The sequence below is a fragment of the Tupaia chinensis genome, unplaced genomic scaffold (assembly GCF_000334495.1).
Source record: "Tupaia chinensis unplaced genomic scaffold, TupChi_1.0 Scaffold000545_1, whole genome shotgun sequence".
NCBI classification, from domain to species: Eukaryota; Metazoa; Chordata; class Mammalia; order Scandentia; family Tupaiidae; genus Tupaia; species Tupaia belangeri.
In genome coordinates this window covers 3,478,932-3,506,431 of record NW_006160057.1, presented here as the reverse complement: position 1 = coordinate 3,506,431, position 27,500 = coordinate 3,478,932, and the positions used below count along the sequence as shown (strand labels likewise).

Sequence of the window (27,500 nt, the reverse complement as noted above, 5' to 3'; positions counted from 1 at the left end):
CAATAATTATAGCCACATGCAGAAAGAATTACTATTACTCCTGAACATCTAGTTCTCCACTTCTGAGCACATAGAACTGTAGTTCCCTGCTCCATTGAAGTTAGGCATGCCCATAGGACTTTTGGCTAATGAAATGCAAGTGGAAGTGTCAAGTGTTAATTCCAAGTAAAAGCGTTTAATAGTGTTGGAGTCTCAGCATCCCATTTTCCCTGACCCTGTAACTGTGGAATTAGTGCTAATATGGATGGTCCATATGATCAAAGCACCTATAATCCTGAGCCCCACACGTGGAATGTTGCTCAGACACACAGACAAATCTGTGAGTGATAAACTACTGAGATACTAAGACTTCGGGTTTCTTTGTTACTAGCATATCATGACTATAGGTATCGTGGGGATTAAGATGGTAGACTATCATTCACAGGTAAAGAAAATATTTCATTATTTTCAGTTAAAAAGTTTTGATAACAAGCTAGTAATATTAGTATTAAGTAAAGTACAGAAAAGCATTTGAAAAATGGAGTTTTCAACAAACAGTGTTGGGAAAACTAGCTATATCTGACACGATATACAAAAATTGACTCAAGTCAGTCAAAGACCTAAACATAAGAGCTAAAACTATAGAACTCTTTCTGTGAGGGGTGGGGGAGGGAGAGGTTTTTGCTATAGATCTGTGGGGGGTGGGGGAGGGAGAGGTTTTTGCTATAGAGAGCGTGCGCTCGCCAGACAGACAGAGAGACATAGAGACAAAAAGCGAGAAATCACCCCCCAGGGGGGATGGTCACACCGCAATCCCTTCTCCTCCATTCTCCTCTCGGGATCATGGGCACGCACGCACATGCGCCCGGCGTGAGTTTTAAGTCACTGGGTCCGGGACTTAACCTGTGGTTGACTACGTGGGAATCCAGCGACACAGCCATTATGCTAACTGCTGGTTCCCTAAAACTATAAAACTCTTACACTTAGAAGATACAGGGGAAAGGCTTCATGATATTGAATTTGAAGATCCTTTACTAAGTGAAATAAGCTAGTCACAAAGGAACAAATGCTGAATAATTCCACTAATAGGAGGTATTTAGTCAAATTCACAGCCACATAAAATAGTATGGTGGTTTTTGCAGGCTGTGGGAAGGGAGAAATAGGAAGTTAGTGTATAATAGTTACGGAGTTTCAGTTATGCAATATAAAAAATTTCTAGAGCTAGATGGTTGTATGCCTATGAAGAGCTCAGATAAATGTCTGCATTCCAGAAGTTGTAAAATGTAAACAGAATGTTTAAGAAATTTGGAGTAGCATGAATGAGTGATGCCCATCACATTCTCTAACCATCAAATGCAGTGGTGGTTTAAGTAAAACGGGAGGCTCAACACATGTATCTGTGGTATTTTATAAACACATTTGAAATGCCCTAGGGGTTTTGCCTTAAATTTAAATGAACCTTAAGTTTCTTTTACTTTTTTGTTTTGCTGTTGAGTTCCTTTTATATTCTGGTTATTGATCCCTTTCCATATCTATAGCATGCAAATATTTTCTCCTATTCGGTGGATTGTCTCTTCACTCTGTTGATTGTATTCTTTGCTGTGCAGGAACTTTTTATTGATAGTTTGGTATAGTCTCATTTGTCTATTTTTTGCTTTTATTTTATGTGTTTCGAGGCTTTATTGGTTTTTATTTATGGACGTTTTTCATAAAATCCTGTTACTTGAGGTTAAATGGGCACACCTGGAGGACATTGTGTTAAATAAAAGAAATCGGGCACAGAAAGAGATACTACATGATTTCCCTCATATGTGGAAAGTGAAGAAAAGACCTTATAGCAGTAGAAGGATGAAGAATACTAGAGGCTGGAAAGGATGGGGTTGGGATACAGGGATGAAGACTAACAAAAGCAAAATTATGGATAGATAAGATCAACTTCTAGTGTTATAAAATACGGTAGAAAGAACATACTTAACAACTTGTATATCTCTAAGTAACTAAAATAGAAGACTAAGTTTCCCAACATGTGTAATGACAAATGGTTCGGATGACGGGTATACTAATAACTCTGGTTTGATCATTACACATTGTATTATTGTACTGAAAAGTCACATTGTACCTCCACGGATATGTATGATTATTACACATTAATAAAAAAAGTCATTGAGGAGTTTTCTAACTGGAGGAAATCCTACCCACTTTAAATCAATCACTAGACATCTTTTTTTTGGAGAGTATTTTGCTATAGGGGGTGTGTACTTGCCAGAAAGACAGAGAGAGACAGAAAGTGAGAAATCGCCCCCCAGGGGGATGGCCATGCTGCAATCCCTTCTCCTCCATTCTCCTCTCGGGATTTTGGGCACACACACACATGCCCAGTGTGATTTTTAAGCCACTGGATCTGGGACTCGAACCAAGGTTGACTACATGGGAGTCCAGCGACATAGCCATTATGCTAACTGTTGGTCCCACTAGACATCTCTAAAAGGAGATAGCAGAGGAGCAGGAAAGGAAGCCTAGACTGGGATCTTAGATCTATAACAAATGAGCTGGGTGATCTTGAACCACCTATTTCCTTGTCTACAAAATGGATGTGCCGGTAGGATAAATGGGGAAAAATATCTATTCCTTTGTAATCTGTAACAACACTCTGTGAACATTGGTTGCCTTAGGAAGTAAGTGATCATTAATTTGAATACTTATGGTATAGAAGACAATACATTAGACACTTTATAAATAGTCTTTGCCACCACTGCCCGTGTCCTAATCCACATAATCCTGAAAGAAGGGTATTCTGTCTATTTTGCGTATCATAAATAAGATTCCTAGTTGTTGAGTAACTTGCTCAAGGTCACAGAGTACATGACCATGCCCGTTTCCATACCATTCTCTCAGTTTCCAAAGCCTACTTCTTTCAACTAGTTCAAAGATTCAGAAACCACACACTTCAGAAAAATTAGTCTGCTTTTCTCAAATTGTGCTATATAAATGAGGGAGAATAGAGACATGTGTCTCTTGATTGTGGAAGAATTAGTGGTGGATTAAAGGAAAGCTGAACTCGAGAGGCTTATTTGCAAGCTCCTGAAGCAGAGATGTGGAGGAAATGGCAGAGTCCTTTCACATAAAGCTCGTAAAGTTCCTCATCCACTGTGTTCATAAGCATTTTAATCAGAGAAGAGTGGAACGGATCCTTCTCTTTTTTTCTAAGGTAACTGTCACTTGAGAAGTTGAATAGCAAATGGAAAGTTTTTGTTCCGGAAGGTATCTGAGTATCTGTGGAGCCTCCTTCTTTCATACACCGTAATCATCTTTCACACAGTGTAATCATCATAGCAACTGTCAAAGCTCTGCTGAAATGACTTCCAAATTGCACTGAATTGCAAGGTCTGGGTGATGCTCAGTGTGGTAGACAGAATAATTGTCCCCTCTTTCCTTTGCCCAATGAAGTCTATACCTTAATTTATAGAACTCGTGAATACGTTACTTTATATAGCAGAAGGTCTTTACAGATGTGTTTAAGGTCGAGACCTGAGATGGGTGAATGATCCTGAACTGTCCAAGGGAGTACAACGGCAGGGACCTTAAAAGCAAGAACTTTTCCGGGTGTAGTCAGGGTGGGATGTGACTTTAGAAGAATGGTACAGAGACGTGGAATGTAGCTGGCTTTGGAAATGGATAAAAGGGGCTGTTAGCCAAGGACTGTGGACAGCTTCTAGGAGCTGGAAAAGGCCAGGAAAGTAGCATGGCCAACACCTTAATTTTAGCTCATTGAGATCCATGTTGGACTTCCGACCTATACAACAATCATTTGTGTTGTTTTCATCCACTGAAATTGTACATGTTACGGCAGCAACAGAAAGCTAACATGACCAGAAGTATTGGTTGAAAATTTTCTTTGTGTGTCAGAACATTTGCAAAACATAGGTCTGATCCTTCCTCATCCCCTCTATCCAATTAGACTCTACATGCTGTTGATTTTACTCATGGACATGATACCGATGACACTAGCAACTACCCTCTGAGTACTGGCTTCACGCCAGACACTTGGTAGACAACTTCATAACTTGCTGAGTAGGTAATATTTTATTTTTATTAGATAATGAAATTAAGACTCTGAGAGTTAAGTGACCCTACCCAGATAGAAGCAGCAGGATTCAAACTCCATTGTCTTCTCTGGCAGGCCCCTCTGGGAAAAACCTCACCTGCATCCTGGAATCTGGAATCTCTGAACTTTCCTCTTCATCTCCATAATGGCACTGGTATAGTTTCTTATTTCCCATCACAGCTTCTTGGTATTTTTTTTTTTTATTATTTTTTAGGTTTTTGGCATAGGGCTCATGACAGCGACCAGCTACAGTGAGAGGGAAAGTTAGAAATCACTCCCAAGGCATCCCCAGATCTCATCCCTGACAATTCATCATGCAGTGTAGGCAGAACAACTTCTCTAACACAGAGACCCACTCTCACCACTTTTCTGCTTAAACCATCCTAAGGGTTCCTACTTCATGCTGCTTGAAGTCCCACTTCCTCAGCATTCAAAGCTCTTCACAACCTGGCCTAGTGTCCAATTTATTCCTTCAAACCTGCCACACTCCAGACCCAACAACACATTAACTTTGCACCAGACTATGCCATGCATTTTCCCTCACTATATTAACCTCCTCATGTGATAGACAAGGAAACTGGGTCAGAGATGTGAAGGTAGCTGTCCTAGGTAACATGCTTGTATGAAGCAGAGTCAACCCTAGATCCCTCTTAGACCACTCTGGAGTCTTAAAGATAAAATCTCTTATCCCTCTACTTCTCACCTCTGCTGCCTTTACTGAGTGAAAACTAACCTTCTTTGTGGGGAGTACTATAGTACCTCCTATCTGTTCTCCACAAGGAATGGAAATCTAATCATGCTTCTTTACTGCTTCCAATCCTTCAACAGCTATTCATTGCCCTTAAAGACTTAAACACTTAAGGGAGTTGCCCCACATGCCTTTCCAGCTCCATCTCAGGTCCCTCTGCCTCTCACGGACCTGCACTTTCAGACTCCTTCACATGCTCTCCCCCACCTCAGAACTTGTGCACATGCCATTTTCTCTACTGTACTCTTCCTCCTCTCCATCTCTCTTCCTCACCCTTGATGGGCCTTCAGCTAGCCCTTCCCCAGCATGCCTCCCTGACTGCCAGACTAGGAGTAGGCCCTCCATAGATGCTCCCACTGTTTCTAGTTCATCCCCAATTTATCAGTTTGCAATTGTGTGTGTGTGTGTGTGTGTGTTTGTGTGGTTGATTTTGTGTTCTTTTCTCTCAAACTCTATGCTCCATGAATTTTTGCAGGGACTTTGTGCACTTATGTGTCTCCTATGCTGTTCACCTGGAATGAGGATGAGTTCAGCAATTACCTGTTGAATAAATAAGCACTAACTGGCCCCTGCTGTGACACAGATCTTGTAGCTGCCATTAGTGTGTCATATAAAGGAAACAGCAAGGAAGGTACCAAATGTTTCAATGTTGAAAACACAGAATTTGGATATCCTATCATGTGGGCTGTTTGTTGTTGCTGGTATTAATTGTTATCTTGCTTTGTTTGGGGAAAATGATTCAAATGACAAAAACAAACAGTCACAGGGAAACATTTAACTGTAAGAAAAACTCTAAACTGTCAAATGTATACACTTACATGAATCTTATTTAAGAACATGAATAGGGACTCATAACAAATTCTTAGGAAATGGGTATTTTTTAACTGTAATATCTTGAAGGCCAAAGCTGCACAATTGGACAGAGAACAGTATTTATTTTCTACATGCAGGACAGGCCATACGCGACACCCTATGTATAGAACACCAGACATAGCTGATTCCAAAATTATCCTTGCTTTCCACTTCTTTTCACACATTTCTGATGATGCCATCTGATCCCAAAGTGTTTCAAATACTTTTAGGCTTTTTAGCATTTGGATGTCTTTTATCATTGAAGGAATGCTGATGAGCTCTATTTAACTTAAAGGTGTTTTCAAGTTGCTTTTGTTAGGAATTTGAACAATATGCATTGTTTTCTCAAGAGTTTATCTGTCATTTTCCTGTTCAGAGAGTATAATACCTTAATTGCAAATTTATCTTAAAATAATGCTGTTCTTTTCCTTCCCAACACTGGAGAAATATTTTGTGCTTTTTTCTTAAACCTCTTCCATGAAATACATTTCTTATCTGGTACCTTCCTTGAACAACTCATAATTTGAAGACAAAACATTATTTGGGGTAGCTACTAGAATGCAAAATTCATGATGGCAGTGGCCACGTTTGTCTTATCTCTGCTGTGTCCTCACTGCATAGCACATAGGAGACCATAAATATTTTCAAATGAACTTGAATAAATTTATATTTATTTACTAAACTTTTTACAGTAAAATAATACTTGATTGCTTTAGAAGAATTAGAAAAACAAGAAGGAAAAGAAAAGATACTATACTATTTAAAGATAATCACTATTAACATTTTGGCGCATTCTTTCAGACTTTTTTTTTTCTATGCATGTATATATTGGGTTGTTGGAAAAGTCATGATGCATTTTTTGCATAAAAGAATAGAAAAAAAGTCATGACTTTTTCAGTAACCTAATATATGTTCTTTTTACAACATGCTATACATACAATTTTCTAACATATATATGAATATATTTGTTTACAATAAACTAAATGTATGTATTCCATCCTATCAAGATGTTCAATTACATCATTAACAATGACTGTGTATTATTTCACAGTAAGGATGAATTACAGTTTATGTAAGTAATTATACTAGGAAATATTGTCACGGCAGTAAATGCTTTTATTTTCATGTTAGGAAAATAAGGCATCATGATTACTAGGGAGTGATCATGCACGGCCAGAATTCAGTATAAAATGCTTAATCTAAAATTACTGAGAGCATGCTTCTTTGATGGACTGGGAACATTCTAGAATGACTTTCTATGTGGACATAAATATTCTTCCTTTCAGAAGGCTATCAACAAACAAAACAATAGCTCTGGTACTTCTGACATCAAGAAAGGAACCCCAACCCAGTTTTCTTAATGCCACCAAACGGCTCCCAATGATAGAAAAAATAATTGCCATATTTATCTGTGTATGAGAAATTCTGCATGGAAATTGAGGTCATTTCAATTCCTTTGTTTCCCTGTGTCTGAGAAAACTAGCCTCTCATTTCAACTCATCTTAACCTATCCTGATGGTAGAGTGACAGATCTAGACTATGTTATGAAAATCAGAGGTTTATTTTCAAGAAAAACTGACCCCAACTGATAATAACATACGATATTGTTTCTAAGACTGGTTTTGAAATTATTTTGCACTTGAGACTCAGTGGAACTTGCCACGTATGGTGGGCCAGTGCTGAGATATGCCAGGAATGGCCATTATTGTCATGATTTATGAAAATGTAGAACTTGGTGAGGGCCTGTATACCTGGCAAAAGAGAATTTCTGCTGGTAGCATGAAGCTCCCCCAGCATACACACACACACACACACACACACAAGTAGATTTCATATACCTTATAACATATTGAAAAATTCCCACCTAGAAATTGCCATAGAGCATAAATCAAACTGGATTTCTCCAGAGCTCACTACTAGGATCGAAAAGGTTCTATAAGTGTCTATTCAGTGGAAAAGTAGCAACATCTTGTCTCTAGATGGGAATTTCAACAACGAGGTATTTCAGAGAATTTAGATGAAGTCTTCCCAAGCCAGTTTCACAGTTGGAATAAGTGAGTGTGTTCTATAAATGGTAAAGGCTAACTAAGGTTAACATATATCAAACAAGTTAAATTTATCAAGTAATTGGCTAAAATATTTTTAATGTATTTACTGTAAGTTTTCATTCAAATGAAGTACTTCTAATAAAATCTTGGACCCAGAATTAAACTCCTCAGAATATATATATATATATAAACCTAAATTAAACTGAGATCATCATTGATTATTCTGAGGTGAAAGAGTCATTATTCCATGCTGCCCATGGGCAAAAACAAGACTTAAGGCTTACAAGTTTGAAAGACGGTAGCAGAAATTGGGATTGGGAAGGGATATTTTTCCATCTCTGCCAAGAAGAGCTTATCCGTCCTCAGTTGTTAGGGCTGGTTCTTGGGCCCTTTGAGTCTACCCCTTAGTACTCAGTACAGTGCCTGACACAGCACATGTTCTTAGATGTTTCCAGATGAGGCCGAGAGGATTAGCACACAGGGAGGGTCTGAGTTCTCCATTATCTTCTATGAGCCCACGACGAGCCTTCGGCTGATAGCTCCTGGCAGAGTATAGATGAAAAGGACCAGGAAGATAATCAGGATGATCAGAATAAAACCAATGATGATGTACTTCTTGTAATTCTTCCAGATCAGGTGATACAGGCACTTGAAGGGGCTCACAAACCAGGAGAAGGAGGTGTCTGGGCGGCTGAGGAAGAAGCAAGAGAAAAATCAGGAAAGGGAGTCATAGTGTCAGCACTTGGGATTCTTGATTTCAGAAAGTATTTCTGAGTCTCTCTTTCTGAAGATCCACAAAAAAGGCCTAAGAATGGGAGAAAACTATATTGCTTGAGGCAGGAACAATATAACATTTAGATAATAATTCCTGCATCATGTTTTATATATGTATACATTTATATATATATTTATTATTATTATTATTAACAATTCTATTCCTATACATCATTTGGTTTGTAAAGAGAATTTATCCAACATGAAATATACTTCAGACCAGTCGAGTTAAGAATACTATACACTTTATAATCAAGAATTCCTGCATCATTTTGAAGGATGCTCTGGAGTAGAGCGAGAGCCTAGTTAGACCCCAGCCAGAGGTCCTGTCACCCTCCATCTGTCTGGCTACGATCAGCTTAAACCCTATCTTTTTTTTTTTTTTTAAAGGATTTTTTTAAAGAATTATTTTATTTAACTCTATTTATTTATTTAAATTTTACCAGAGAGACAGAGGGAGAGAGAGAAAGTGAAGAAACAAGCCACCAGGTCTGGGACTTGAATTGCAGTTGCCCACGTGGGAGTCCAGTGCCCTTAACCACCACAGCACCTGCAGGACCCAGCCCTATCTTCTTAAAGCATACTCTGGTCACTATAATGAGCCTCCTCCAAATTCCTATCTCACTATCATTTGCCTTATCCCCTTTAGAAACTAGTATCTTCTACATTCTGATAATTATTTTATGAGTCTCTGTGTTATTTCTTCCTAAATAAATTAGTGGCTCTAGAATATATAGCTTATATCTTTTCTCCTGTGTTCTCCAAAGTGTTCATTTCATAGGTGCTTAGTAAATAATTTTGAATTCGTGAATAATAAATAATTTTGAATTAGTGAATAACAAAACACCCATTATGTTTCTAATACTGTGAGAGATAAAAGGTGAGACAAGACCATTCATCCACACTTGATGGCTGGGGAGAGATAGGACATATACAATCTCAAAGATTATTTTGTATATTTTATATTTATGTCTGTTCACTTTTTAAATGAATATGTAACCAAGGATCAAATTTAATAGAGCAACCCTTTTCTAGTCATTCTACCTCTGGGAATTTATTTTAAAATAAATATGTATAAAGGGAAAACATTTTAATAATATAATAATAATAAAAGATAGAAATAAATGCACTATCCTATTATGGGGTGGCGAGCAGGTCCATTACGTGACTTTCCATGGCTGTTAAAAATCCTAATTGTGCTCACAATGGTAACAAAGTAAAATTTCTCAGTAAAGGTTAAGGAAACGTTAAGACAATTCTATATGCATGATTAGAGAGCTAGTAGAAAAAAAATATGTGGAATTCATATTTACATTAATAAATAGGTAGAAAAAATATATGCAATGATTCTAGAAATACTACGTGGCAGTACTACAGACAAGCTCCTTCTCCATTTGCCAGACACTGTAATGTTTCCAAAATGCTTTTCATTGTAGAAACAAAAAGGTATTGCTTAGATTGGATAGGACTGATTGCCTCCTGTTTTCTCCATTTTCCCAGAGGATGCTGGAAAGAAAAGCCCACCTGCTTTTTCTGGTACAAATTGGGACTATGAAGGTTCTTTCCCATTTCTGATGTTCCTACCCACAACTCTACTCACTTGGGCTTGGCTAGGGGCTCTGGCTCCTTTCGAGCTTTTCCAACAGGATTTTTCTCAGCTTCTTCTGCTGTAACTAGATGAAACTCTGCTTCAACCTTGCCCTGCATAAACACATGATAGCATTAGTTTCTAATCACAAAAATCCACTGGGGCAATGCTAGCCTCCTAGAAGCGTTATCAGGTAGGATAATAATGAAAGTATTTTGATTACTTGGCTGCTTTATTTTGAAAAGTATTCTTGTCCTTTTGGTTGTTGAAAAAGCCATTCTTAGGATAAACAATGAAAGCTCTGGGATGGTATTACTGTAGAGTTTTGTGAAAGAATAGGGTCCCACATATACACACAGACACACATACACTCAGTCACATACACTACTCCACTTGTAATCATTTAATATCTGAAGAAATACTACTAATTATAGAGACTACTAGTAATTAGTAAGCGGACTAATTACTTGAGTGGCTGACCCTTTTGATTTGCTACTGTTTTTATTCTGTCAAGAGGAAATTGGTGGGTATGGCCTTCGATTGGCCAAAGGGTTTTTCTGTCATTCTTCATTCATTTTGTTGTCCCCCTAATTGTTTTAGAATTATTCTTTTATTATAGCACTCTCTCCTTCCTTTTATCCCCTCAAAAAATTAACAGACCCTCTGACTTGAAAATTGTAGTGATCTTTTTCAAAGCACTATGCCAAAGTTCTTGATAGTAATTTAAGTCTTGGGTTATCAAAGGATGAGTTAGAACCCTTGCAAAAGTTAATAGTTATTCTTTCTTGTTAATTCATTTATCTACTACCTCAGTGGACCCTCTATATGCCAGACACTGTTCTAGGGACTGGAAACTTAACAATGATCAATAAACTAGAATCCCTGATGCTCTGAAGCTCTTGTTCTGGATGGGGCTCCCTTCTCCTCCTGCTTCTTTTGGTTTTGAGCATTGAGATTCACAGTGGTAGGAGAGAGGCAGAATTAGTAGCAGACTGCAGAACCGTGAAAGTACTTTGGTGCGTGCTTCTCTTTCTGAATCACACATGGATTAACTATTACTTGATTTTTGAGGTATGATTGATCTCTTACTCCAATGAAAGCATCTGAGATTCTGCTGAGCGGTCTTACATTAATGAGTCCATTCACCCTGAAAAAGTCAGGACTCCTTAACAAGCAGGTTTGGTTGCTGGCAGCCATGACAGTGTAATCTTGGAAGAAATTAGAAAGAAACAGATCATTTGAGGTGAGGTTGAGGGGCTAGAGAAGAGATGGAGTGGCATGGATGTTCAGATCTGTAAAGAAGTACAGTGAGCTTTTGTTACAGGTGAAGTCATGAGTTCAAATCCAGATGGTTTCATTCATTGTTTGGACTACCACCCTGCCCTATGTGGGACAGCATTAAATGTTTTATGACCCAGAGAAAGCTCTTAGAAATACGTACATATGTAGTCTTTCATTTCTGTTGAGAAATATTGATTCTATAGATAGACTTGCACATATAGGCACCCAGAAAGTATTTGAAAACTGAGGAAAAAAAGGAATGTAAAGCTTCTGTCGATTGTAATCACTCCTCCATACATGTTTCAAGAGTAAGATAATAATTATATAACTATATCTGAAATCCCAGGTTTGTTGATTCTATTATTTTCTGTCTATCTCTCTATCTATCAGCTATCCATCATCTCTCTTAGCAAGAATCAAGGTAAGTCTCCCTTTCATAAAGAAATGAAGCCATAGCGGTCAAAAAAACTTTTCCAAGGTCAAGTTGGCAATAAACCAACCAACTGGAATTTGAACCCAGGTCTCTATATGCTATTGACCCCTATCTATGGGCTGGCTTTGGATAATATAAGAAATTTTACAGCATAGCACAGCAAAGTATAGCAAATAGGAACTGATGCAGAAAGATCTGCATTGAAACCAGGCTCTACAACTTACTACCTGTGTTCTTAGGTAAGTTACTGGATCTCTGTAAGTCTCACTATCCTGGAATGTAAATAACACAAACCCCACGAGGTTTCTTTGAAAAAATATATGAAATAACAGTCATAGTGTTTGACCTAGTACCTGGCAAGTAAAATGTCCGTAGAAAATGGTAGCTGTGGGCTGGACCTGTGAGCCAGTGATTAAAGGAGTTAGATTATGGTTGATGGCAGTTTGAATCCTGATTCTGGTGGCTTGAAATCCATGCAGGGCTTGTGTGTATTCATGCCCCAAAGCACAACAGGAGAGAGAAATGGAGGACATGGGATTGTGGTATGGCCCACACCCCTTAGGGGGATGCTTTCTTTCTCTCCTTTTGTCCCTTTGTCTCTTTCTCTAGCAAGTGCATATGCCTCCTGTGTAATAACAATAATAATAAAAGGTATTGGTTGCCTTCAACACAATTTCATTAGCAGAAACACAGAAATGGAAAACATCTCTGACCATACAGAAAACACCCAGAGACTCCTATAGACTCATCTTCCTACAGAAAAAAAAAAACTGCAAAGAAAGAGGAAGCAGAGAATATTAAATTACTTCTGCCCTAGGCACTAGAGTCATCTATTATTATCATGAAGAGTCTAGCTCCAGCTTCACTGCCCCGCCTGAGTGGTCGCAAAGCATTTATCGGGCATCAGGGAGGCAGCAGGAAAAGGTGTTCACTGACACGTTCTGATAAATGCCACTCCTCACCGTGTATCTCGCCACGCTAGGGTTCCATGTTCCATTTCAATCATCAGTACTCAGCCTAGCACCGAGTAGAGGTCTTAAGCTAATACTGTCCTCCAAATGTAATTTAAAATCAGAGCTAAAAAAAAGTAGACAGTTAAAGAGACTAGCTATTAACCTAAAGACATCTGTGGATGGGAGAAAAAGATAAAGAAAGGTCCCTGAAAGAATTCTGGATTTACTATACTATATATTTATTTATGGGCTTGAAACAGACATGCCTTCTTCAGCATTAACTATTGCTTATTAAAATACAACCCTCACTGGTGTTATTTTCATACATTACTGGTAAAATGCACACTAGCAAAATCTTCTAGGACAAAGAATATGTATGTATGTGTGCATATCTGCATGCACACACCTGCATATACACACATATATACACACATGTATTTGTGTATGTGTGTTTTATCTTATATAGTCATAGCTCTAACCTAGAAATTCAATTTCTGGGTAGCTAAATTAAGTAAACAATTCAAAACTGAGAAAAAGCTTGTGTACAAAGCACAGTCATTATTCATCTGGATATTCAAATTGTCCTATTTGCCCTAGATATGGGGCCAGCCATATTGCCAAAGATGCCCGGTTTCTTTTAGACAAAAGATGGTCAAGGATGGCAACCAGAGATACCAGAGATAGTAGGGATAGCGGTAATATGTGGGCAGGTAATAGAGGGAAGGAGGAAAGGGAAAGGGGAAGGGGAAAAAAGTACATTTAATTAACAAATGAAAAGCAATTTGCTGATGATAATGGATATAGTAATGTCTTTGTCTAAAAAGAAATTTTGTACACTGTAAAGATATATGTGATTAAATGTAAATTAAAATAAAAAAATAATATTTAAAAAAAAAGAAGAAAATGGCATTTAGAAACGCAAGGTATGAAAAAGAAAATGTTGTACCCTGTAAAGATATATGTGATTAAATGTAAATTAAAATAAAAAATAATATTTAAAAAAAAAGAAGAAAATGGCATTTAGAAACCAGGATCCACATTCCAATAGTTTTTTTTTTTTTTTTTTTTTTTTTTTTTTGGGTAATTTACTTTTTTCAGTGGACAGAGCTAGACAATCTTTTTTTTTTTTTTTTTTTTTTAAATTTATGAGTTGATAACAATAGCCACCTCCTAAAAAAAATCATGGGGAAAAAATCATGTTTCATTTGACATCATTGGAGACAGCTCCTGCACCAATTCTTGGTTCTATAATTTGGTAATTAAGGAATATAATTATTCTGTCTTTTATGGAGGTAGGGGAGAAGAGTGACTATATTTTTGGTTGATGAGAAAAGGTGTTCCTAACAAATGAATGCCAACTAATAAATGGAGAAAAAAATGACAGATGGAAGGAAAGAAAGGAGAAAAAAGGAAGATTAGAAAAACTATTTTATAAAAGCAATGAAGTTAAATTAGGACCACCAGTTGCTAAAACCACGGAGTGAGAGGTGGCAGCAGCTGGGGATTCCCCGCAGTGCTGACGTGCTACCCCACACAGAGCTTGCTCTTCGTGAAAAGAAAATGGACCTTTACAGTGAGGACATCTTGTGTTTAACAACAGAATCAAGTGAGCAATGCAGCATGAGTAACAGCGAGCCCATCTGATAGCTGTGTCTCCTGACATGATTCACCATGAAGTAAATGCTATGAAGTATTCTTGCCAAAATTGTTTAACGGGGACCTGATAAAACTGTTGCAACTCACTTTCAGTTCACAGGAAATACAGGGTTTGAGAATAAAACAAGCAGCATCACAAGAAAACCACCAGATAAATGAGGCCCAGTCTCACCAAATAGTTAATGTCATGGAGAAAATGTTAGGACTACTCCAAATCAAAACAGACCAAAAAGATAGGCCAACCAAAAAATAATGTGTAAACCATGACTGAATCTTGTTATAGAAATAGCTATAAAAGACATTTTGGGGGCAATGAGGTGTTCTTTTTGTAGATGGAGAAAGGAATATGATATGCTATCAGAATACGTTAGGTGATTATTTGTTATTGTCTGTGTTAGGTGATTATTATGATAGTGTGGTGATTATGTAAGAATACGTCCATATTTGTATTACATACTGAGATATTTAGTCATAAAGTGTCAGAATGTCTACAACTTACTCTTAATGGATTCGTTCAAAAACATATATGTGTATATATACATATATATATACACAATACACCTATATACATACACTATATACATACACACACACTATACACACACACACACACACACATACATGTACTCAAATATATAGGCAAAATAAACATGGCAAAATATTAACAAGTATTGAATCTTGGTGGTGGATCCAGGCCAATCACTGTCTGATTTTTCTATTTTTCTGTATGCTCAATTTTTATTTTTATTTTTTTTTAATGAGAGAGAGAAAGAGAGCAGGAGAGAATAAGGGGGGGGGAGCGGAAGAGAGAAAGAGGTGTTTTAACAGGTCTCAATGAGAGAGAGAGAGAGAGCAGGAGAGAATAAGGGGGGGAGTGGAAGAGAGAAAGAGGTGTTTTAACAGGTCTCACTCATCACAATCCTCCTGCCCCAGGCTCCCAGTTAGCTAGGACTGTAAGTGTGCACTCCTGTGCCCATCCTGTTTGGGTTCAGCTGGGAATCAAACCCAGGCCCCTCCTGTGGCCTCAGCCATGGTATGTGGTGCTGTCCCACTTGTGCCACTGCAGTTGGACCTTATATTTTTTCAAAGAAGAGATGCTGAGGAGAAACACAATGTTCAAACTGTAACATTTCTATTTGGAGAATATAAAGAGTTAATCATAATATTGGTGATATAATGTAAGGGGATGTTTCTCATAACACTGAGTGAAGCAGAATGGAGACACTATTTTAAGTCTGGAACGATTACTATGTGAAGGTAACCAAGATCCATACATAGAGAAAATGTCAGGATAACCACAACATTAGCAATAGCCTTCTTCAGGTGGTATGTTCAGGCATGCAGTTTTCTCCTTGCTACCTTCCTGTGCTTTTCAAATTTCTTATAAATGCATTTATAATATCTACCTTAAAAGTAATTTTCATATGAAAATACCTACCTCTTTTCTTCTAGAGGATCTGAATTTGCTGTATACTATTTAACCAATCTACCAGCCTCCTCAGCTAAGCTGTGAACTTCAGCATGCCAAGGATTTATCTTATTTGTTGTTGATCTCTTGCACCTAGCATGTGAATGTGTAGCCCTAGTGGGTGCCGATAAATGCTTTTTTGGGGGGAGAGATTTTTGCTGTGGGGTGAGTATGCTTCTCGGAGAGACAGAGACTGAAAGTGAGAAATCACCCCCCCCGGGGGGGATGGGCACACTGCAATCTCTTCTCCAGTCTCCTCTTGAGATTTTGGGCATGCATGCACATGTGCCTAGTGTGAGTTTCAAGCCTCCAGATCTGGGACTTGAACCATGGTTGCCCATGAGGGAGTCCAGGGACATAACCACGACACCATCTGGTGGTCCCCTGACAATTCCTTTTTATTCTAAACTGCAGTCACAGAAACCTCCCTGTTAATTTTAGTTACTGATGTTCCTGGAATTTAACTGAGCTACCTGTCAATTTGTGAGATCAAATGGTAAAATAACTTCCTGATCTCCTCTTAAAGGAGTGACTTATTTAAGGCAGCTTTTAGAAAGATTATTTGGGATAAGATAAAGCAGTGTGTAGTACCATGTGTTTGCTCAAGAACACGTTCAATAGCTATTCCCTTTGCTCCTGTGGGTACTCAATCCTCAGCAATTTCCTGGAGCTGTTTCTCACTTGCTGTGAGGACAGCCGTGTTCCACACTAGGAGCTCCGTGATCCAAGTGTCTAAGTTACACTGCCTGGGGGCGGGGGCGGGGGGATAGTGATAAGCAGCTTTAAAAAGAAATCTGGCAGGTGGCTGTGACTGTAAACAAATGCCCTCTTGCCTGTCAGTGACTGGAACAGGAGGATAGTGACATTCCAAATGCTGGCTTGAAAGAACAAGAGGAGAGGCCACTCAGAGCTGAACTTAGAGAATGCCTGTGCTGAAAATGGACCTTGGAGACACCCATTCCAACCCACTCATTTTACAGACGTGAAAACTGAGACTCAGAGGAAGGGAGTGTCCCTGGCACCCGCGGAGGTTTCCATCACAGTTTACTCTGGGATGATCCAACTTGCCGTCACATTCAGAGAAAGTTAGCGGTGGTGTATTTTGTCTATGCCGTTATCGGTTACGTAAAGGGGAAAGAACAGGGCAGCCAGTGCAGGGCTTTGGGGGTCAGGTTTCATGTGGAGGACAGCTGACACCCAACCTTGGACTTCAGCAAGGGTGAGGACAGAGGCAATTCTTGTTTTCCCTTTAGGATGTGTAAGGACAAAGACAAGTTAAAAATAAGAAGCAAATTTTTCTTTTGAAGAGAGAATTTTTGCTCACTGGTGAAACAGAGACAGAGAGACAGAACGTGAAAAATCATTCCCCAGGGAGATGGCCACACCACAATCCCTCCTCCATTCTCCTCTCAAGATTTTGGGCACACATGCACACATGCCTGGCATGAATTTTAATACACCAGGTCCAGGACTCCAACCACGGTCGATCATGTGGGAGTCCAGTGACATAAACACTACGCCATCTGCTGTCTCAAAGCTAATTTTGTGGGTTGAAATAAGTGTACAGATGTCATGTTTTTTTCCTAAGGAAAGTTTTTTTAATTTAATTTTTTTTTTTATTTTTAATTCCACAATAGAGAGTCAGGCACCCCCAACAAGGTTCTTATGCCACAGTTCACTCCTGGCCTCAGCCAGCCATGATCACGGGCATGCACATGTGCACCACGTGTGTGTAGAGGGGCCTCCCAGGACATGAACTGAGGACCTTCCCATGCAGGTCCAGCTGCGTTACCACTGTGCCACCATCTGGCCCAGGGCAGTTACTTTAGAAAAGTTGCAATTATAAGTACTTTTTCTTTTGAAAAATGGACAAGCCTTTTGTCTTTAATATTTGGGAATGTTTTTCTCAAGGACCTAGGAATGACCTCTTTAAACTGTAAACATCAAGAGAGAGAGAGAGTCCCTACCTCCCAGTTTCTGAGAGACGGTGGGAGCCGAACTTCAGGGGAAACCTTGCTCCAAGTTGCAAAGTTCCTTCTTGTCATAAAGAGAGGGCAGTTTGTTTTTCCTCTGGATAAAGCTCATTCACTAACACGGGTGGTCACCCCAATGGCCACGTGAATCAAGGATGGAGTATGTGTGACAAATAGTGCTCTCAAGTCCTCTCGAGGACTAGTTCTTGTTTATCGTAAAATCCGTGCGTATTGGACGATAGCTGCCTGGACGTGTAAAAGGCTCACATTCCTTTCTGCCTTTGCAATCCCTTAGCAGATTGCTTGCGATGCTCTGGCTTAACGATTACTCAGTTTAAAATGCTGCTTTTTCCTGGACTCCCTTTGTGGAGAGGTTTTCTGGGTTAAGAGGAGATTTCATTTTAAATCATGTTTCTCTAGCAGATGTCACTGCAGACTTCACCTCCATAGGGGAGATTGCTGAGGACCCCAGGACCAGGTTAGATGTCCCTTCTGTTTCCATGACCCTCTGCCAGAAAAGGAAATATTGCGTAGCAGTTAAGACCAAAGTATGTAGAAGCAGATGGTTTGGGTTTGAGTCTCACACTATCCATGTGACATGGGGCAAATTATTAACCTCTCTGTGCCTCAGCTTCCTAATCTATAAAATGAAAATGGACAATATATGCATATCTCATGGGGTTTTAGCAGATAAATTAGTTATACATTTAATGTTTAGAGCTGTGGGAATCAACAAAGACCGTCCAAATTAAAACAGAGGCTATTTATTCAAAGCTGCTGTGGCAAGGGAGCCAATTACCATCCCTTGTGTTTAGTGGAGACTCAGATAGACAGGAGAGTAGAGAAGTTTTATAATTTTTTTTTTTTTAAAGGAAGGTGGGCCAGCAGGTGGCATGGTGGTAAAGGGCACTGGATTCTTGCATGGCTGACTGTGGTTCAAGTCTTATACCTGGTAGCTTGCTTTCCCACTTTCTCTCTTTCTTTCTCTATCCTTCTCTGGGCAAATATTAATTAATTAATAAATATTAATTAATTAAGTTACATAAAATAATTCTGAAGAAACAAATAAAAAGATAAAGGGATGTGGGGCCAGTCGATGGTGCGGAGGCACTGGATCCCACACGGCCAACTCAACAGTTAGAGGCTGGGAACAGGTGGCTTGAAAATCACATTGGGTGGCACAGTAGATGGGGTGGAGGCACTGGACCCCACACGGCCAACTCCACAGTTAGAGTCCTGGAACAGGGGGCTTGAAAATCACATTGGGTGGCACAGTAGATGGGGTGGAGGCACTGGACCCCACACGGCCAACTCCACAGTTAGAGTCCTGGAACAGGGGGCTTGAAAATCACATTGGGTGGCACAGTAGATGGGGTGGAGGCACTGGACCCCACACGGCCAACTCCACAGTTAGAGTCCTGGAACAGGGGGCTTGAAAATCACATTGGGTGGCACAGTAGATGGGGTGGAGGCACTGGACCCCACACGGCCAACTCCACAGTTAGAGTCCTGGAACAGGTGGCTTGAAAATCACATTGGGTGGCACCAGTAGATTGCATAATGTTGCATTGTTGGCCTCTCACATAGTCAAGCGTGGTTCAAATCCTGGATCCAGTGGCTTATGGCTTAAAATTCACACCGGGCATGTGTGTATGCATGCCCAAAATCCCAAGAGGAGAAGGGATAGCAGTGTGATCATCCCCCCTGGGGGGGTAATTTCTCACTTTCTATCTCTCTGGCAAGTGCATGCTCCCGATCACAAATCTCTCTCTCTTAAAAAAAATAAAATAAAACGGGGGCCTGCAGGTGGCATAGTGGCTAAGGGTGCTAGACTTCCACATGGCTGACTACGGTTTGAGTCAAAAGCCTGGCAGCTTGTTTTCTTGTTTTCCCTCTCTTGTCCTCACATTCTCTCTCACTCTGTCCTTCTCTGGTCAAATTATAAATAAACAAATAAAGTTAAATAAAATAATTCTTAAAAAAATGAAAATCATAAGATATGTATGCATACATGTCCAAAATACCAAGAGAAGACGAGGAGAAGGGATTGTGATGTCGCCATCTCTTCCGGGGTGTGATTTCTCACTTTCCTTCTCTCTGTTCTCTCTGGTGAGTGCACACACTCTATAACAAAAAAAGTGACAAAAAACAAGAAAGAAAAATGGAAGGTTAAGATTTACTCCGATTGAAAGGTGTTGGCATGCAGTAGCTGGAAGCAAGCTATGAGGGCATTACATGAGAGGACTCAAAAATTTCATGGAAAATGGAATTAAAAGACAAAAATGTAAACTTCACTTTTCAACATAAGCTCTATCAAGTTCAAGTACACTTTGTAAGCCATGATTCCACACACTTAGTCTATTCCTAAGGAGCTGAGAGTTGTGGGAATTTAATAATGTCAATGCAGTCTTCTTTGCATTATTAACGGAAGTAAAAGGGTGCCCTTCAATGACATTTTTAGGATTAGGAAACAAAGAGAGGTCAGAAGGAATAAAATTAGGACTTAAGGTGAGTGCCTAACGATTTCCTGTGGAAAATCTCTCAAAATCATCTTTGTCTGAGGAAAGTACAAGGGCACTGTTGTGGTAGTGAAGGATGCTGGTGAAGTTTTCCAGGTGTTTTTCTGCTAAAGCTTCAGATAACTTTCTCAAAACGCTCCCACAATAAGTAGATATTACCATTCTTTGGCCCTCTGGAAAGTCAACATGCACCATGACCTGAGCACCCCAAGTAACTAGTCCTCAAGAGGGCTTGACAGCACTACTTGTCACACATACTCCATCCTTGATTCACGTGGTCGTTGGGGTGACCACCCATGTTAGCTAATGAGCTTTATCCAGAGGAAAAACAAACTGCCCTCTCTTTATGACAAGGAGCTTTGCAACTTGGAGCAAGGTTCCCCTGAAGTTTGGCTCTCACCGTCCCTCAGAAACTGGGAGGTAGGTAACCTATCTCTCTTGATGTTTACAGTTCGAAGAGATGGTTCCTAGGTCCTTGAGCACTTATTGAGCAAAAAGTTTATTGAACTTTAATTTTTCAGTCAGAATTGTGTACATTGAACCAATTGAGATGTCTGTGGTGTTGGATAACCTTTTGCTGTTAATTGTCGGTCCCATTTAATGAAGGTACAGACGAGATTAAATTTTTCTCACAAATTGATGTGGATGATCTGCTGCTGTGGGTGTCATCTTCAACATCATCTTATTCCCTCTTAAAATGAGTCACCCATTTGAAAAATTATGATTTCTTTGGGGCATTCTTCTCATAAACTTTCCGTACATTATCAGTGATTTCATCATTCTAACCAAGCTTCCCCATAAATTTGATGTTTTTTCTTGCTTCAATTTTATCAGTATTCATGTACTCTGGTAGGGGCTCTTTTCAGACTGATGTCTTATCCTTAATAGTACCTCGAATTAGATCCTAGTCTGACAAGTTAGCATGAGTTATTATTATTATTTTTTTGAGAGGTTTTTACTACAGGGCGTGTGCGCTCACCAGACAGACAAAGACAGGGAGAAAGCGAGAAATCACCCCCCAGGGGGGATGGCCACACTGCAATCCCTTCTCCTCCATTCTCCTCTTGGGATCTTGGGCGCGCATGCACACATGCCTGGCGTGAGTTTAAGCCACCGGGTCCGGGATGCGAACCATGGTTGACTATGTGGGAGTCCAACGACATAGTCATTACACTAACTGCTGGTCCCAAAATGAGTTATTTTGATGCAAAAAATTTTTTGAAATTTATGCATAGTTTTTTCCATGAACTTTTTTGAAGACTTCTTGTATGTAATTAATTAGAGAAGCATGTTTAGAATCAAGGGGCAAAAATTAGGAAATCAGGGAGTCATTGACCAAGCCCTGACCATATGAGGCCAATTGCTACAGAGATTGTGGTTTGGCTTCTAGAGGTGGTTGCTGCGTAGGTTGTAGGTCAGAGTTCTATAGTCATATATGGCCTGACCATTACCAGTTTGCATTTTTAGTCTTTTAAAAACTGGTTCTGGCATGGGCAATTCGTATTAGCAATAGTTACGATTACCATGGTCAGAGAACCCTCAGCTTTACAAACTGGTGGTTGCTGGTTGCTTCTCTTGCCTGTCTTCCCCACAAGATGCCAGCTTCTTGGAGGCAGGAGCTGTGCTTCATCCTGTTCAGCTGTGTCTTCAGGATAATCTTACTGAAGCCCAGGCAAGAGGAGGCTCTCTATAATTGTTCAACAAATGAACAGCTGAAGGAGTAACATGATACCCTATACTCAGAGAAAGAAATCCTATGCTGAATAGAAATGAAGACCTTTTAATTAAAAGCTCCTACACTTACTAAAAAGTTATTTATTAAAGCAATCTCTTGTGACTATCCATCATTTTATCCAATTCATCAAGAGATTTATTTGTGAAGTGGTTGAAAATATATTGTTAGAGCCTCTATTTCATCCCTCTCTCTTTTCTTCTATTTACCACAAACTTACTACCAAGGATTAGATTTTGATTATTGACCAAGACACTTAGATATTTCATTCTTTTTCTAAAAATTTGCCAGGGGGCAGGTGCACTTGCGAGAGAGAGAGAGAGAGAGAGAGAGAGATAGCAAGCACCACCATGGAGGATGTTCACACTGCAATTTCTTCATTTCTCCTTTTGAAACTGTGAGCATGTATGCACAGGCACCCGGCATGTTTTTCAAGCCACCAGTTCCAAAGACATGAACCACACAGCTGACCTTGTACAATCCAGCTTCCTTAACCACTATGCCATTGCCTGGCCCAACACTTAGGTATGTCAAATTTGAGGCATTCCTTTTTTGGGGGCAGTCAAAAGAAATGAAAGCAGAAAATGCTTTATTGTTGAGAAATGACTCAAGTAGAATTGAATTCTGACACTAATTGAACACTTACTATGTTTCAAGAATAGTGATTCTATTTCATTTAAGCATCACATCAGTTTCATGAGTCTTATACCTCCATTTTCTCCATCTTTACAAGGTAGTGCAGTTGATAAATAATGGACAAGGATTTCAGCCTAAGACATCCTTGAATCCACTGCTAACCTGCCATCTGGTGCCTTTTTCCAGACTGCCATCCACACTTTTCATAATTTCCAATCACATTCCCTATGTGATCCAGAGATTCATCAAGATTTGGAAACTTCTATTTGAAACATGCATTTTTGGACATACAGAAGTCCTTTGTGGGATCCCGAATATTCAAAATATGTGTGTCCTCATGAAATAGGCTGCTCTGTAATGATAGGACCCTATGAGGTCTGTTTTGAGCAGCTTTTCTAGGCTTTCCCTCAGGGGACCAGAGAGACAGGAGAAGCTAATAAACTCTCCAAAGCACAAAGGGAGGGAAATTCCACAATGAGTTAATAAAACTAGAAGGTAAATTTCTTATGTAAATGTCTTTCTTATGGCTAGCCATTACAAAAATATTAGACAAATGAATTCAAATAATAACCTGACATACCCAGGTTCTAGCAATACTGGGACAAATGTCATTGAAAATATATTGTTAGAGCCTCTATTTCATCCCTCTCTCTTTTCTTCTATTTACCACAAACTTACTACCAAGGATTAGATTTTGATTATTGACCAAGACACTTAGATATTTCATTCTTTTTCTAAAAATTTGCCAGGGGGCAGGTGCACTTGCGAGAGAGAGAGAGAGAGAGAGAGAGAGAGAGATAGCAAGCACCACCATGGAGGATGTTCACACTGCAATTTCTTCATTTCTCCTTTTGAAACTGTGAGCATGTATGCACAGGCACCCGGCATGTTTTTCAAGCCACCAGTTCCAAAGACATGAACCACACAGCTGACCTTGTACAATCCAGCTTCCTTAACCACTATGCCATTGCCTGGCCCAACACTTAGGTATGTCAAATTTGAGGCATTCCTTTTTTGGGGGCAGTCAAAAGAAATGAAAGCAGAAAATGCTTTATTGTTGAGAAATGACTCAAGTAGAATTGAATTCTGACACTAATTGAACACTTACTATGTTTCAAGAATAGTGATTCTATTTCATTTAAGCATCACATCAGTTTCATGAGTCTTATACCTCCATTTTCTCCATCTTTACAAGGTAGTGCAGTTGATAAATAATGGACAAGGATTTCAGCCTAAGACATCCTTGAATCCACTGCTAACCTGCCATCTGGTGCCTTTTTCCAGACTGCCATCCACACTTTTCATAATTTCCAATCACATTCCCTATGTGATCCAGAGATTCATCAAGATTTGGAAACTTCTATTTGAAACATGCATTTTTGGACATACAGAAGTCCTTTGTGGGATCCCGAATATTCAAAATATGTGTGTCCTCATGAAATAGGCTGCTCTGTAATGATAGGACCCTATGAGGTCTGTTTTGAGCAGCTTTTCTAGGCTTTCCCTCAGGGGACCAGAGAGACAGGAGAAGCTAATAAACTCTCCAAAGCACAAAGGGAGGGAAATTCCACAATGAGTTAATAAAACTAGAAGGTAAATTTCTTATGTAAATGTCTTTCTTATGGCTAGCCATTACAAAAATATTAGACAAATGAATTCAAATAATAACCTGACATACCCAGGTTCTAGCAATACTGGGACAAATGTCATTGTAGAGAAAAGGTGAAAGATTATGGAAATTACTACTACTCTGGTACCTTGGAGGTGAGAGTCAGATCAGGAAGCTCAGATGCTTCCATGGATCTTAATTCAGCCTAGGAAAACAGACTGCCACAGCTCAAATGCCCCTTCATTCATTCACTGTTTTGTCCCCTAACAACTTATTTATTTTATATCCTTCAATCTTCCCATCATTAAAATCTGTCTTCTGTCCTTTCTTTAGGACATTGCTCTCAGATTTCTTTCTTTTGAGAGTTTTTTATTATTATTTATTTATTTATTTATTTTTGCTATAGGCTGCGTGTGCTCACCAGACAGACAGAGAGAGACAGAGAAACAGAAAGTGAGAAATCACCCCCCCCCCAGGGGGGATGGCCATGCCACAATACCCTTGCCTCCATTCTCCTCTTGGGATCTTGGGCACGCATGCACATGCGGCCAGCGTGAGTTTAAGGCACCGGGTCCGGGACTTGAACTGCAGTCAACTACGTGGGAGTCCAGTGATAAAGCCATTACGCTAAATGCTGGTTCCACTCTCAGATTTCTAATGTGACACTTAAAAAATCATATAAATCAATGTACGCTGATTTGTTCATTTTCAAAAAACATTTACTGAAAACTTCCTATGTATTTATTTCAGAGTAAGCAAAGAAGGAAATCATATAATCCCTCCAATGGTGGCATTGATGTCTTAATTGTTCTTGTCTTTATTGATTCATTCAATAAATATTTTGAGTATCTATAATGTGCTAAGTAATATGCTAGACATTTAATATTCAGAATGAGAAAATAAAGAGAAAATACACTTCCTGGATTCATAGTAGAAGAACCCTGAAATCTATGGACAATTTAAAATCACTGTGATAAGAACTATGGAAGCACATGGAAGCCTATCACGGACTAAAACGAGGTTATTGCTGAAAAGAGTTCCAAAATACTTAAGAACTGAGAGTTTTCCCAAAGTAGAAAGTTTAGGATAGTCCAGACAGGAAGAATAGTACATAGGTAAGCAGAGGTGTGGGAAGGAGCAGGAAATGGATAAGGAACAATAGTTATTTTTTGGGGGGGGTATGAAGGGAGAGGTAAAATTGTGTAGACTTCTAAAGAGTCTACACGTGCTGCCTCCACTTATTTTCCATGCACTCTACAATCTATGGTAATCTATTTTCATCTTCACCATTGCCTTACATTGCTTTTTTAATATTTGAGGTATAGTGCTGGCCTGTGGTCTGGTGATTAAGAAAGCCAGATCCCACATGCTCATCATGCGGTTCAAATCCCAGACCTGGCAGCTTGAAAAACATGCTGAGCGTGTGTGTGTGTGTGTGTGTGCATGTGTGTGTGCACCTAAATCCCAAATGGATGGAGAAGTGCAAGAGAAGAGTTCTTTATCCTTCTCTCTTCCTTTCTCTCTGTCTCTCTGCCTCTTTCAAGTAGGTAGCCACACCCTCTGGCATATGAAGTTCATCCTTTCCAAGTACACACTTAGTGGATTTTAGTTTATTACAAAGTTTACTCCACCATCACTATCTAATTTCAGAACATTTGTATCACTCCAAAAAAGAAACCTCATACCAGTTAGCAGTCACTCTCCTTTCCTCTTATTCCCAGTCCTTGGCAAGCACTAATCTATTTTCTATGAATTTACCTGTTCTTGACATTTGATATATTTGATTCCTTATATGACATTCTAATAAGTTGAGCAGGGGGCAATTAGCCCTCCATGTGGAACTATTTCACGTCTCCACACTGTGATCATCAGAGGTCCTCCACTTGGAATAGACATTTGCTCTCTTTTTCATCTGAAGTATGCCTTTTTGTTGTTTTCTATTTTTTAAAAAAATCTGCCTTGCTCGACTTCTCAACTCCCTCAGAGAGAACAGGATCCCTCCTTCCTCTCTGTTTTTCTCTACATACTACACTTTCATTATTTTATGTATGGCTGTGTAATTGGTGCATCTGTCCCTTTCACTGGACTCTGAACAGGTTGAGAGTAGAGGCCATGAATAATTCATTTCTTCATTCATTAATTAATCCATTCATCCCAAAAATATTGATCGAGCATTTATTACATGCTAATCCCTGAAGCCCAGAACCAACTCCCGAGGATGGCATGTAGTAAACCTTCATTAAGTATTTGAGGAAACCTGAAAGAATGAGCCTAGTCTAGGCTGGGGCCTAGTCTTTTCACCAATCACAGGGAATTAAATTGAGAATAGAGAGAAGAGAAAAACTCCCAGAAAACACAGTACAACTAGACAAGATGGGGTCAGACCAACAACTACCATTTACCCAGTAAGGTACAAAGAGAATCCCTACCTCACATTCACAGGAAACCTCGGAGCAGAGAGAGAGAAAAATAGGTCTCTATCTAGACATGTTTCTTCCCCAAAAGGTCCTGTCCTGGATGTGTTTTTTCCACAGGCACTAGGAGCAGAAGGGAGAATGCACTCACCCCAAGGGGAAGTGATAACAGTGGAAAGAGCCCATCTATTCAGTCCTCATGTCCTGTCTTAACATCCTCTGTCATGTAGGTCATCCCTCTCTCCGTATAGAGGATCAATAAGGGGGCTTGAAAGAAAGAGAAAAAGAAACTTTCCTCCCAGAATTTGTGGAAAGGTAGGAATTCCTACAACACATGCCACACAATATAAACCAAGTTGGAAAAGCAGGGAGAGGGATACATGACTCTTCCTACGATTACCCTCTCAAGAAAGTTTTAAAAGGATTGATCACCGTAAAAATAAATCTCACATTCAAGGGTGAAGGGATAAGGAAGCTACCTTGAAATTGTACATCAGGACTTCATGCATAATTTCAAGAAATATTTCAAAATTAATGCCCGGGGTAGAAGTTCAGGCCGAAAGGATAAAAAAAAACCACCCCAATATACAGATAGCTATTAAATCAATTATGCTGAAATAGGGAAAGGCCTAATGCATTCATGAAGTTTTAAAAATTCTTGCTTCTTAGCAAAACCTCTGCTTAAAGGGTTCATGTCACTTCAAGCCTCTAAGCCTGAAGTTCACAAAATGA

General features: G+C 39.4%; 1 protein-coding gene across 1 annotated transcript in view; it reads right to left on the bottom strand.

Annotated features, from left to right (window-relative positions):
- Positions 1-8,200: 8,200 nt before the first annotated feature.
- The window catches only part of FER1L6 (fer-1 like family member 6), a 149,070-nt gene continuing 129,770 nt past the window's right edge, over positions 8,201-27,500 (bottom strand). Inside the window, exons 39-40 of the mRNA XM_006157540.1 lie at positions 10,107-10,207; positions 8,201-8,423 (exon numbers count right to left, since the gene is read on the bottom strand). Coding sequence (XP_006157602.1) covers positions 8,240-8,423; positions 10,107-10,207 — 285 coding nt within the window. The 3' untranslated portion in view covers positions 8,201-8,239. The remainder of the gene's footprint in view (positions 8,424-10,106; positions 10,208-27,500) is intronic.